Source organism: Heterocephalus glaber, unplaced genomic scaffold (genome assembly GCF_053883595.1).
Source record: "Heterocephalus glaber isolate CG9 unplaced genomic scaffold, H.glaber_assembly_v1.0 deba00001444, whole genome shotgun sequence".
NCBI classification, from domain to species: Eukaryota; Metazoa; Chordata; class Mammalia; order Rodentia; family Bathyergidae; genus Heterocephalus; species Heterocephalus glaber.
In genome coordinates, this window is record NW_028258297.1 from 17131920 (window position 1) to 17144870 (window position 12951).

Consider the following 12951-nt stretch of genomic DNA (forward strand, 5'->3'; position numbering starts at 1 on the left):
ATATCAGCTATCATCATCCCATGTTTTTTTTGTTTCTTCATTCATTTGTTTTGGTGTGAAAAAACCATATCTTTCACATTTCTGTTAGGAGAACTAGAAGTAGAGTGAATAAAAAAAATTTTGTTGTATTCTCTAGTGTCATTGGCTCTATTATAATGAATCGGATAGGTTGTACATTTCTTCATTCTCATTGTTTGCAAAGTTTTTATGTCTTTTTTTATGTTTTTTTTTTTTTGTTTTTTTTTTTGTACCTGGATTGAACTCAGGACCTTGCGCTTGTGAGGCAGGCGCCAGAACCGCTGAGCTAAATCCCTGGCTCTATTATGTCTTCTTTTATTTTTATTTTTTAAATTTTATTTTATTGGTACATTTTAGGTATACAATATCATGTCATTCATCATTGGGAATTTGCACCTTTACATAATCTCTCTTGGTTCTTATTTTTCCCCCATTCCCCTGCCCTCCCTTCAACTCCTCCATCCCTCTCTATTTACAAAGACTTTGTTTCCTTTTTTCATTTTCTCATATTAATTCCATTCCCTTCTATCCTTTCCCCTACCCCTGCCACTTCCCCTTCCCCTTTGCCCCTTTGCTTCCTATTTCACATTATCTATTATACCTTTTAGTCCTTAGTTACACTTTCAGTTTCTCACACCAGGGAAACAATTTAGTATTTACACATGTATGTCCTATTTATTTCACTTAAGAGTATCACCTCAATGTGCATCCATTTAGCTATAAATGTCTCTAGTTTGTCCTTCTTTATGGCTGAGTAATACTCCAATTTATAAAAAAAAAAGCCCCACATTTTCTTTATCCAGTCTCCAGTTGATGGGCATTTGGGCTTTTTCCAAGTTTTAGCTATTACGAATTGTGCTGCTATGAACATGGGTGCACATATATCACTGTGGTATGATTCTTTTAATTCTTTGGGGAAGATACCTAGCAGGGGAATAGCTGGGTCTAATGGGACTTCCAGTCCTAGATATTTGAGGTATCTCCATACTGATTTCCACAGTGGTTGCACCAGTCTACATTCCCACCAGCAGTGGAGCAGGGTTCCTCTTTCCCCACAGCCCCCCAGCATTTATCATTGGTTGATTTCATGATAGCAGCCATTCTTTCTGGAGTAAGGTGGAATCTCAGCATTGTTTTCATTTGCATCTCTCTAATGACCAGTGATGTTGAACATCTTTTCATGTATTTATTTGCTATTTCTACTTCTTTGTGTGAGAAATGTCTGTTCATTTCAGATGCCCATTTTGGGATTGGGTCTTTAAGTTTGGGAGGTCTGATCTTTTTAAGTTCCTTGTAGATTCGAGACAGTAGATCTTTGTCTGAGGAACAGTAGGTGAAGATTTTTTCCCACATTGTAGGTTGTCTCTTCACACTGCTGGTGGTTTCTCTTGCTGTGCAGAAGCTTTTTAATAAGAAGAGATCCCACTTGTTGATTGTTTGTGCTAGTTCACGAACAATTGAGATTTTGTTCATAAAATCTTTTCCTACACCAGTGTCTTCAAGAGTTCTACCTAACCTCTGTTCCAGGCGGTTCAGCGTTTCTATTTTAATATTTAGATCTTTAATCCACTTCAATTTTAGTTTAGTGCATGGTGAGAGATAAAGGTCTAGTTTTAATCTTTGGCAAGTTGAAACCCAATTTTTCCAGCAGCATTTATTAAAGAGGCTGTCTTTCCTCCAGTGAGGGTGTTTGGCTCCTTTATGGAAGATGAGATGGCTGAGTGTGTCTGGCCTTGTTTCTGCATCTTCTAATCTGTTCCACTGGTCCTCATGTTGCAGAAATCTTGGAAAGAAATACACAGAGACACAGAATTTGGATAAAATAATAAAATTTCTTCTGGAGAGCAGGCGGGAAAGCCAGAAACCAGTCTGGTCAGTATCTGTGCCCCCTTTATTCAGCATTTCCCTTTTTATATCCTTTTTAGCCATTATCTCATCCCTAGTGGTCTTTGATATGTAAATACAATTCCAGTTTACAAGTCATGGACACAAGATTCACAGCCATAAACTTCCCTCATAGAATTGCTTTCATTGTGTCCCATAAATTTTGGTATGTTGTACTGACATTATAATTTAATTCTAGGAACTGTCTTATTTCTTCTTTAATGTTTTGTGACCCATTGATTATTCAAGAGTTTGTTGTTTAATTTCCACGCATTTGCATAATTTCTGTGGTTTCCTTTGCCGTTACTTTCTAGTTTCATTGCATAGTGATCTCATAATATGGATGGTAAAATTTTGATTCTTTTGTATTTACTTAAGCAGGCTTTCTTACTTACAGTGGACCCTTGACTTTCGAACTCAATTGGTTCCTGAGGGCTGGTTGTAACTCAAGTTGGTTGTGAGTCAGTACAGCTGAGATCTGGATGTTTACCTGGGTACATGCTATAGATAACAAGAGGTAGATGAATCTTGCATTAACCTAATTAACCCAAGTTGTTCATATGTCAGGCTGGTCATAACTTGAGGTCCACTGTATGTGAAAGTACCATGAGCTGCTGAAAACAATGTGTATTCTATCGTTGTTGGTTGGAACACTGTATATATCTATTAAGTACATTTATTCAAAGGTTTGGCTTAACTCTGATATTGCTTTGTTGATTTTTTGTTTGAACTATTTGTGGTAATGGGGTATTGAGGTCCCCAATTATAACTGTATTGATGTTTATCTGCTCTTTTATGTCCATTAATGTTTGTTTTATGAAGTTGGGTGCACTGTGGTTTGGTGCATATATGTTTATAATTGTTATCTCTCCCTGTTAAATAGTTCCATTAATCAATATTTAGTATCCTTCTCTACCTCTTTTGATCAGCTTTGACTTAAAGTGTACTTTAAGCATAGTATAACTACTCTTGTTTTGGGGCTTTTATTGCATGGAATATTGTTTTTCATCATTTGATTTTTAGTCACATAGACCACAGCCCAAGATAAACATGGCTCATCTCTTGCAGTGTTAATTGTACTCATTTCCCTCACTGGGGAGGGGGTGATCAGGCAGTGCCATTTGCCTATGAAGATTTGCATCAGGGCAAAATTCAAATAAATTTTTTAAAATGACTCTTTAGAGACCTGCAGCTGGCAGAGTCCAGACCTGCACCCCTTGGGGCTTGGGTCCAGCCGCTTATGCCTGTGTGGGGATGTTCTAAGAAGCCTTGCCCTTCTGGAAGGGATCCTGTCTTAGAATCTACCCAAGTCAGTCAGAACCTAGACCTAGACTTTGACTCCAAAGTTCGTCCTCTGTGGGACCACAAACGGCACTCCTGTTTTGTAGGCTTTGCTGCCACCCTTATATCACAGACCCCAGGGACCCTGCCCCTTCCTCCCACTGAACCCCCAAGAGGGAGGGAGGGGCCAGTGGGGCTCTGTGAGCCAGCATCTGTTGCTCTGCAGGTTCCTGGCGCTGGTGCAGGAGAAGTACCCCAGGACCACCCGGTCCGTGGGCTGGACCACCCTTTACTTAGCCCCACTGCACACCAGGCCTTACACCAAGGCCATGTTGGAGGAAATGCATGTGCTGGTGGGAGCCATACCACAGAAGGTCACCTTCCCCATGCGGGCTGTCATGGTGTGGGGTGCCTGGCCGCACTTCAGCTGGCTGCTGGACCAATCTGAGAGGTAAAAACCCTGAGCCTCCCATCACAGCCCCTTCTGGCTGCAAACCCATCCCCAGACTCTGATTATCAGGGCTAGAAGGGCCCTAAATACCACACTGGCCCCACCCGCCTGAACAGCACTCCCTGCAGCCCATGGTGGCTCTTGCTGCAGAGTCCCTGAGGTTCCCTGCAGCTGGGACGAGGTGCCATGCAGCAGCAGCTAACTCTTCCCTGGCCCTAGTAGCTCTTGTAGTGTCGGGTCACCCCTGCCCCTGGGTGGAGACAGCTCCCCTTCCCCCACCCTCCCTGCACCTCAGCAGGTCAAGCAGAAAATCCTGTCATCCTCAAAGTGACCTTTGAGCACTGGGTGATCTGTGTTGTCCCTCACTGTTCTCTAACTCTAGCCCTCTCTGCCCCACCCCCAGGGGATCCCTGGGGCAGGCGAGGGTTGGCAACTAGGGCAGATCAGATCTGCCCAGGGACATGAATTTTCCTTCTATCTATCTAAAATTCTGGTTGATAGGTTGGACTGGGATTGAGACCAAGTTTTCTGAGCCTAGGGCATGGTGGTGCACACCTATAATCCAGGAAGCTGAGGCAGGAGGATCACCCGAGTTCTCTAGGGCTACACAGTGAGTTCAAGGTTAATCTGAAGCACATAGCAGAGACCCTCTCTCAAATAAATAAATAAAGACAAACAGAGCCAGGTATGGTGGCACACCTATAATCCTAGCACTCAGGAGGCTGAGGCAGGAGGATCACTGTGAATTCAAGGCCAGTTTGGGCTACATAGTGAGTTCAGGACCAGTCTGAACTATATAGTGAGACTCTATCGCCAACCCCCCCCCCAAAAAAAAAACAGTGCCGGAGATTTAGCTCAGTGGTTCCAGGGCCTGTGCCTGCCTCGCTAGCACTAGTGCAAGGACCCAAGTTTGATCCCTGGTACCAGAAAACCCCAAACAAACACAAAAACCCCTCAGAGTCCTGCATGTGGCCAGGGTTACTACAGGCCACCCCTGGGATCAAGGAGTCCTTGGGCATGGGGTTGGGTTACCTGTCAGGGGGGTTCAGGATGAGAAACAAGTTAGGGACCACCCCTACTCTAGGACTCTGGAGTTTAAATGTAAGCAATGTGCTCAGGGACTTCAGCTTATAGAGAAACCCAGAGGAGGGCCGGGGATTTAGCTCAGTGGTGTCACACATGCCTTGCAAGTGCAAGGTCCTGAGTTCCATCCCTGGTACTAAAAAAAAGAAGAAAAAAAAAGAAACCCAGAGGGGCACTTGTGACTGATTAGTGAGGGAATTCAGGGCACAATGAGTCTGACCCGGTCTGGTTTGCATTGTTTCTTTCATTAGTAATACTACTAATAAAATACATTATTTATTGCTTTTCACATCTTTATCTCCCCTTGTCGTGATGCTGGGGTTTTTTTCCCCCTTGAGTGCTGGGGATTGAAGCCAGGGACTTTGCTCTAAGCTAAGTCCCCAGCCCTTTTCTAACTTCATATTTTGAGCGAGGGTCTTGCTAAGTGGCCCAGGCTGGCTTGAATTTGTGACCCTGCTGCCTCAGCCTCCTGAGTGCTGGGATTACAGGTGCGCCCCACCACACCTGGCTAACAAATGGTTCTTATGTCCCCATATCGCAGGAGAAAAAATTGGGGCGAGGAGTGGCCCTGACCTGCCTGTCACCTTGGTGCCGCATTCAAACCCAGACTGTGCTGGTTCTAGGACTGGCTGCCTGGTTTATGGCATCTGCAAGCCTCTTCCTGTCCCAACCCCTTCACACTGCTATGGTTAATTTTTTTGGTAATAATATTTAACACTAATGCTGGAGAAATCTCTTTCTGAGAGAAAAATCCCAAACAGTTCTCACAGTCCGTGAGGTCCTTCCCTGTACAACCCGCCCGCAGGTTAGAGTTGAGGCTGAGCTCGTGTGTGTGGTGCCACTGAGGGAGGCATCATCACGGGGGCCAGAGGCGGCGAAGGAGGACGTCCTGGCGGGGTGATCAAAGCGCGGGAGGCTGCAGTGCCGGGACCAGAGCTCCGGGCAGGGTGGCGCAGGCGTCAGGTGCTGAGGCTGTGGGGAAGCGAGCAGGGCTGGGGCGCCCTGGTGAACAGCTTGGCTTCGGCCCGGGAGGGCAGACTGTGGGGCGGCAGGAGAGCGAGGAGCTCAGCAGCGCAGGTGGAAGGGCAATTCTGGAATCGGACGCTGAGGAACGACTGGAGGAGGCCAGATGTCCCCGGGCCCAAGTATCAACACGGTGCAGCCGGCAGACCACAGGGCCACCTGCCACCCCACGCCATGCCACCCCACGCCACCCACAGCAGCCAGGGGCCTGTGGAAGTGTGAAGCTCAGACCTGGTTCCGTTGCAGGGGTGAAGAACCCAGGGTACTCAGGAGGCTCCCCGAGGACCTCTGGGGCCCGGAGCCCCCTTCCTGGTCCCTCCTCGGAGAAGAAAGCAGCCACGATGTGAGGAAACGTGGCCGAGTCCCCAGTGTTAGTTACGTGACTGTCCCGTGGTCCAGCTCATGAACAGTTAGCATGCTCTCAGGCCACCGGTATTTTTAAAGAATGAGGATGAGACAGAGCTTTTAATTTTTGTTTTTGGCAAACAAAAAACCCCACAGGACTTTACCCTAGCAAACTATATTTGGGGGGAAGGGTGCTGGACATTGAAGCCAGGTCTTCATTCACACTCAGCTACATCCCTAGCCCTTTTTAAAACTGTTTTTTAAAATTTTGAGCCGGGGTCTTGCTAAATCACTAAGTTATCTAGTCTGGGCTGGAACTTGCCATCCTCCTGCCTCAGCCTCCTAGAGTGCTGGGATTACGGGTGTATGATCTACACCCAGCTCCTAGCAAATGCGTATTAAGATCCTAAAGGCTGGGCTGGGGGTTCTGCCGCCTGCCTTGGCAGTCGCAAGGTCCTGAGTTCAATCCCCCGTACACACACACAAAAAACCCATAAAGGCCATTCCTCAGGCAAGAAGAAATTCATGCCAGTTGGAAGCACTCAGATAGAATAGTTAAAAGTGGTCAGTGGAGATCTTGGGAAGATATTGGTGAAATCTACACAAACACTGATTGCATGCAGCAATGGCAGTGAGATTATAAAACAGGAGAGGACTAAAGTCAGGGAGAAGCTGGGAAGTGGCTGAGCGGAGGTAAAATCTCCTAATGCTCTTGGGGTGTGTTTTTGGTCTGTTTGCGTGTTTGCTTATTTTCTGAAGATGGCCAATAATAAATTCAGGAATCCAGAAGAAAGTAGGAAAAGGGGAGAAAACAAAAAGAATGGAAAAGGAGAGGCTCTGCTTCTGGTAATGGCAAAGCCCCTGCTACCAAATCAATGCTCAGACAGGTAAAAGCACTGAACTCTGAGAAAACATAAAAACCACCATTGCAGGCTCTGGAGAGAGACCATGGGCCTGAGTTGGAAGCCAGAACAGTTGGCAGGTGGAGAACTTATTTATGTATTTATTTATTCATGGGCCTGGGATTTAGCTCAGTGGTTTCGCCGCCTGCTGCTGCTCAAATGCAAGGACCCGAGTTCAATCCCCGGTACCAAAATAAATAAATTAATAAATAAATATTTATTTATTTCGATACAGAATCTCACTATGTAGTTCAGGCTGGCCTTGAACTTGCAGCAATCCTCCTGCCTGCCTCAGCCTACCAAGTTCTGGGTGTGAGCCACCACAGCTGACAAGGCGCAAAATTGTCAAATCTCACAAACGGTATTGAACCAAAGAAACTGGACATAAGAGTATGTGCTGTGCACCCAGGCATGGTTGCACAGGCTTGTAATCCCAGTACTCTGGGAAGCTGAGTCAGGAGGATCACCAGGAGTTCAAATCCAACCTGGGCTACATAGTGAGTTTAGGGCTAGTTTGGCATACATAGCAACACTGCCTCAGACAAAACAAAACAAAACGAATATTGCTGTGCAATTTCATTTCTAATTGCAATCTTATCTCCTATATCTGAAATTCTGTCCTCACACTGGCTCATTCTGCTGTGTAGATTTTCAATGGAGTTTTTCATGTCCTGGAAATCTATTTGCATCTGTTTTATGGATTCCATTTGTTTCTTATGTTGGGATTCCATCATGTTCCTCTCAGCTCCTCTCTAGATTAATCATGTCTTGCACTAAGGGCACAATTTCTCCTGTTATCTGAGAAATTATTTCTGATTTCATTTTTTCCAGATCCCCTTTTGTTGCCAGTTCAGTGGGTCCAGGTGGTTGAGTATCAGAGGGTTCCATCTCATTTCCCTTCGGGGTTGCTGTAGGTGATCTGGAAGTCTGGTTTTGAGACTTATTTATGTGTTTTCTCATTTCTACTGGGGCAGGGGGCTGTTAGCACCTGCACGGATTACCTCCTCTGAGCTGGGTGAGGTGGGACAGGGGCCGGGAGCAGTGGTAGGGATGGTGACCCAAAAGCCCTTTCCTGTGGGCTGGGAGCAGTCGGAGGGATGGTGGCCGGGAAACCCCTTCCTCTGGACCAGGAGCAGTGGGATGGTGGCTCAGAAGCCCCTCCCTCTGGGCCGGGAGGGGTGGGAAGGATGGTGGTCTGGAAGCCCCTTCCTCTGGGCCAGGAGCAGTGGGACAGAAGGTGGCCCAAAAGCCCTTTCCTCTGGGTTGGGAGCAGCAGGAGGGATGGTGACCGGGAAGTCCCTTCCTCTGGACCAGGAGCAGTGGGATGACGGCTCAGAAGCCCCTACCTCTGGGCCGGGAACAGTGGGACTCAGTACCTTGGTCTGGTGGTCTGGTGTCCTCTGCGCCTTGGTAATGTGGAATCAGGTGGCTGCCTGTCTGCAGTGGGGTGATTCAGTGTCTTCTGTGTGACTCAGGACCTCGGTAGGGTGTGCACAGACCTGCCTGTCTGCAGCGGGCTGATTCGGCGTCCTGTAATTTCATTTCTTCACAGTACAACAGCAGACATGTGTAAATTAGGTGTGGTGGCTCACACCTGTGAACCCGGCACTCAGGAGGCCGAGTGTGAGGCCAGTCGTGGCTATGCTGTGAGTTCAAGGCTAGCCTGAACTATACAGTGAGAACTGGACTCCAAAAGGACGCGTCCAAACTGTGGTGTGGGACGTTGGTGCAGTGGTTGCCCTCAGTGGGGAGAGTGATGGAGGGGAAAGGAGACAGGAGAGGGTTCTGCGTGCCGTGGTGCCCTATTTCCAGAGCTGGATGTGTGGGTGAGCTCAGTGCATGAGAGCTCACCAGACCAGACGTGGAATGCGCAATTTCCTACTTCCACATGATGCCTCAGTGCAGGTCCACATTGAAGGGCAGGGGAGACAGGCGGAGCTCAGTGGCCAGGGACTCCTCGCTGTAGGGTGCAGGGGGACAGGCTGGGGAGAGGAGAGGCCGCGTCTGCCAGGGACGCTGTCCAGAAGAGTGGCTGAGATCTGGGCTCCCTTGACAAGGCGTGGAGCTGAGATGCAGGCTGCGGGGCTGCAGAGGCAGGGCCGATCTGGAGGTGAACTTGGAAGGACTTGGTTGAGTAGCGCGGCCTAAAGTGTCCTTGGTATGGAGCAAGTTCTGGGCGGCTGGGGAGGAAGCAGGTTCGAAGGGAGAACACTCACTAGGAGAGAGAGGATGAGGACAGGAGCACGGGGAGGGGACTGTGGGTGGCAGCAGGCCCTGGAGCAGCAGCAGGGAGCAGGAGGGCAGTGTCAGAGCGGCCAGGAGCAGGGACAGGTGCTAAGGGTGGGGAGCAGGGCTGCTGAGGCCGATTTCTGGGCAGTATGTCACCCAAGGAATACCTTGAGGTTTCCTGACCTGGGTCAAAGCAGGAAGCCACACTGTGGACAGACCCCCTCTTGTTATTTGAAAAATTGATTTATGTATTTATTTTTGGTTTGAGACAGGGTCTCACTGAGTCATTCAGGGTGGCCTTGAACTCACTAAGTCATAGCCACGCTGGCCTTGAGATCCTGGTGGTCCTTCTGCCTCAGCCTCTCAAGTGCTGGATTACAGACAAGCACCGCCGCGCCTGGCTCCCTCTCTCGTTTTGTAAGTGGTGCCCCTGGTTTTCCTGTCCAGTCACTATAACCTTAATTGTCTTATTTATTGCTCATCCTTAAAAAGAGGTCTTTTAGACAGGTAGTCAGTCCCAGGGTCCTCATTTCCTTGTCCCGAGGTCTCTGGCCCCTGGCCGGGCCCTCGCCCCTGCCCCACCTCACACTGTTATCTGTACGGGACTGAGGACGAGGGTTGGGTAGGGGAAAGATCGAGGACTTGGACCAACAAAAAGCTGTCCTGGTTTGTGACACTGGCCAGTATTTCCTCTCTAGGGGTCTCAGTTTCCTCATCCCAGACCGCCTGGGTCCAAAGCCCTGGTCACCCCAAGATCAACAGAACTGAGGGGCATTTGAGGGGTGTCTTGGATGCCAGGCCAGCAACTCAGTCTTCAGTCCAGTGAGGTTCTTTCCAGGCAGTGTGGGAGACGTCTGAACACAGACCTTATAAAAATTTTTAGGGGGGGGGTGGGATAAAATAAAATTTAATTAAAAATACTTTTTTTGTGGTACTAGGAATTGAACCCAGGGGGGTGTTTGCACTGAGCTACATCTCCCGCCCCCCGGCACTCTTTATTTTATTTAAATTTTAAGGCAAGGTCTAAATAAGTTGCCTAAACTGGTCTGAAACTTTCAATCCTAGCACTTGGGAGGCTGAGACAGGAGGATTGCTGTGAGTTCGAGGACTGCAGAGGCTACATAGTGAGTTCAAGCCCCCTGAATTATAGAGCGAGGAGCTGGGGATTTAGCTCAGTGGTGCTGCCATCTGCCTCACAAGCGAAAGGTCCCGAGTTCAATCCCCAGTACCCCCCCAAAAGCCCTGAAATTGTAGAGTGAGACCCTGTCTCAAAAAACAAGCAAAACTTGTGACTCTCCTGCCTCAGCCCCCAAGAATGCTGGGGCTCGTTCTCCCCACTGTGAAGGCAGGAGCAGGGCCCTTATTGGCTGGGGGACTTCAGATGCAGGTGACCTCACAAAGAATGCCAGCCCAGCCCGGGCTTGGGAGCTCGGCTGTAATTCCAGTTACTACTTCATAGCTTTGACTCAAAGCTGCTGTAACTCCACAGTTACTGCTTCATAGCTTTGACTTAAAGCTGAATTTTCTGTTACCATGTGGATGCCCCAGGTGAAGGTAATGCACTGAACTTGACGTGGGAAATTCAGGTTCAAAATGAGATGTTGAGTCCTGAGACTGTGGTGGGTGGAGTAGGGAGGAGGTGAGAGGAAAGAGGGTGAGAAGACCCAGGGAGGGGAGGCTGGGTGTGGTGGCGCCTGCCTGTCATCCCAGAGGGCTGGGGCAGGAGGACTGCGAGTGAGCCTAGCCGCGGCAATGTAGTGATTGAGCTAGATCCTGTCTCAAAATTTAAAAAATTTTAAAAAGCACTGGGGATGCAGCTGGTGAAGAGAAGCCAGAGCACCTGGAGGCCAGACCTTGGCCTGTTCTCCAGTATTCCCACCTGCCCCCACCCAGGGGAAGGGGGGTGGGCATTGGACAAATGCCCCCTGCGGGTCAGGCACTGGGATTGTCCTTCCTGTGGGTCCTCCCTGTTCCCTGTCCCACCAGAAGTGTTAAGACTGGCAAAGCCACTGGCCCAAGCCCCAGGGCAGGTGCCCCCCCCCTCAGGTCTGTCAGGCTCTAAAGCCCTGGGGTTTTGTTTGTAGCTGGGAATCAGGGGTGTTACCTGGATTCCATGGGAGTTTTCCTTAGGCAGGCACTTAGGAGTGGTGGAGAGAACAGGAATGAGATCCGGAGGATGTGGTCTCACTGAGCCATTCAAGACTTGGGAATCTGTGGTGTTTCTGGGAAAACTGGGCCAAGAGGACCTGAGTTTGAATTCCACCTTTGTCACTTGCTGAGACAGAAAAGTAGATCAGCTGGGCTTCACATCTTTCGACCCCTGCACAATCAGAAGGAACCTGCTGGGCAATCAGGACAATGGTCTCTGATGCCAGGAGGTTGAGTTCCCTTAGCCCTTCACTCCTGGGCTGGTTTTCAGAGGCTGTCCTGATTTCCTGTTCCTACAAGCAACCTAGGAGGCTTCTGACTCTACTTCCTCATCAACACTTTTAATTTCCATTTAAAAAATGTAAACCACCCTAGTGGCTGTGAGATAATATTCACTGTTGCCGGGTGTGGTGGTGCGTACCTATAATCCCAGCACTTGGGAGGCTGAGGCAGGAGGATTGCTTTGAGTTTGAGGCCAGCCCCTGCTACTTAGTGAGTTCGAGGCCAGTCTGAACTGCATAGTGAGAACTTGTCTCCAAAAAAAGAGAAAAAAAGATACTATTCACTGTGGTTTTGATTTGCATTTCCCTAATGACTAATAACCTTGAACACATTTTTCATGTGCTTATTGGCCATTTATGTACCTTTTTTGTAGAACTGTTTGTTGAAGTTGCTCAATTTTTTCTTCAGTGATGTGGATCAAGTGTTAGACAAGAGTGTGATGGAGCTCTACCTTAGAGGTTGTCCCAGCCCAATTTGACTAATTGTTTTGTTTCCTTTTGAGACAGGTCTTGCTAAATAGCCCAGGCTGGCCTTGAACTTACTATGTAGCCCAGGCTGGCCTGGAACTTTTGGCAATCCTCCTGCCTCAGCCTCCTGTGTGCTGGGATTACAGGTGTGTGCCAGCATATGCAGCTTGCCCAATTTTTAATTGGATTGTTTGTCTTTTTGCTGTTCCATTGTAGGAGTTCTTTTATATTCTGGGCATCAGACCCTTACGAGTCTTATGCTTGGTAATATTTCTACCACTCTATAGGCTATCTTTTTATTTGTGGATAGTGTCCTTTAGTTTTTATTTTTGTTGAATTCCAATTTATCTAATTTTTCTTTTGTTTATGCCCCTAGTGCCTTTTAAGAAACCATTGCCAAATTGGGAGGCGAAAGCCTTTAATCCCAGCACTCTGGGAAGCTGAGGCAGGAGGATCATAAATTTAAGCCCAGCCTGAGTAATTTAGCAACTTAGTGAGACCCCATCTCAAAATAAAAAAGAGTTAGAGATGTAGGTAGTGTGAAGGGCCTGGGTTCAATCCCCAGTGACCCCTCAATTGCCAAATCTAAGGACACAGAGATTTACTTCCATTTTTTTTTTTTCTAAGAGTTTTATCTCTTTCATTTAGGTCTTTTTTCTTTTTCTTTTTGGTACTGGGGATTGAACTCAAGACCTTGCACTTTCGAGGCAGGGATGGTGCCACTGAGCTAAATCCCCAGCCCCATTTAGGTCTTTTTCATTTGTTTGCTTGTGTTTTTGAGACAGGGCCATGTACTCCAGGCTGGATTTGAACTCACCATGTAGCCCAAACTGGCCTT

The 12951-nt window shown here is 47.9% G+C and overlaps 1 protein-coding gene across 1 annotated transcript in view; it reads left to right on the forward strand.

Moving 5' to 3' along the window:
* The first annotated feature begins 10657 nt into the window (after positions 1-10657).
* Positions 10658-12951, forward strand: part of LOC147827486 (maestro heat-like repeat-containing protein family member 7) — a 51875-nt gene continuing 49581 nt past the window's right edge. The window contains exon 1 of the mRNA XM_087214044.1: positions 10658-10770. Coding sequence (XP_087070170.1) covers positions 10750-10770 — 21 coding nt within the window. The 5' untranslated portion in view covers positions 10658-10749. The remainder of the gene's footprint in view (positions 10771-12951) is intronic.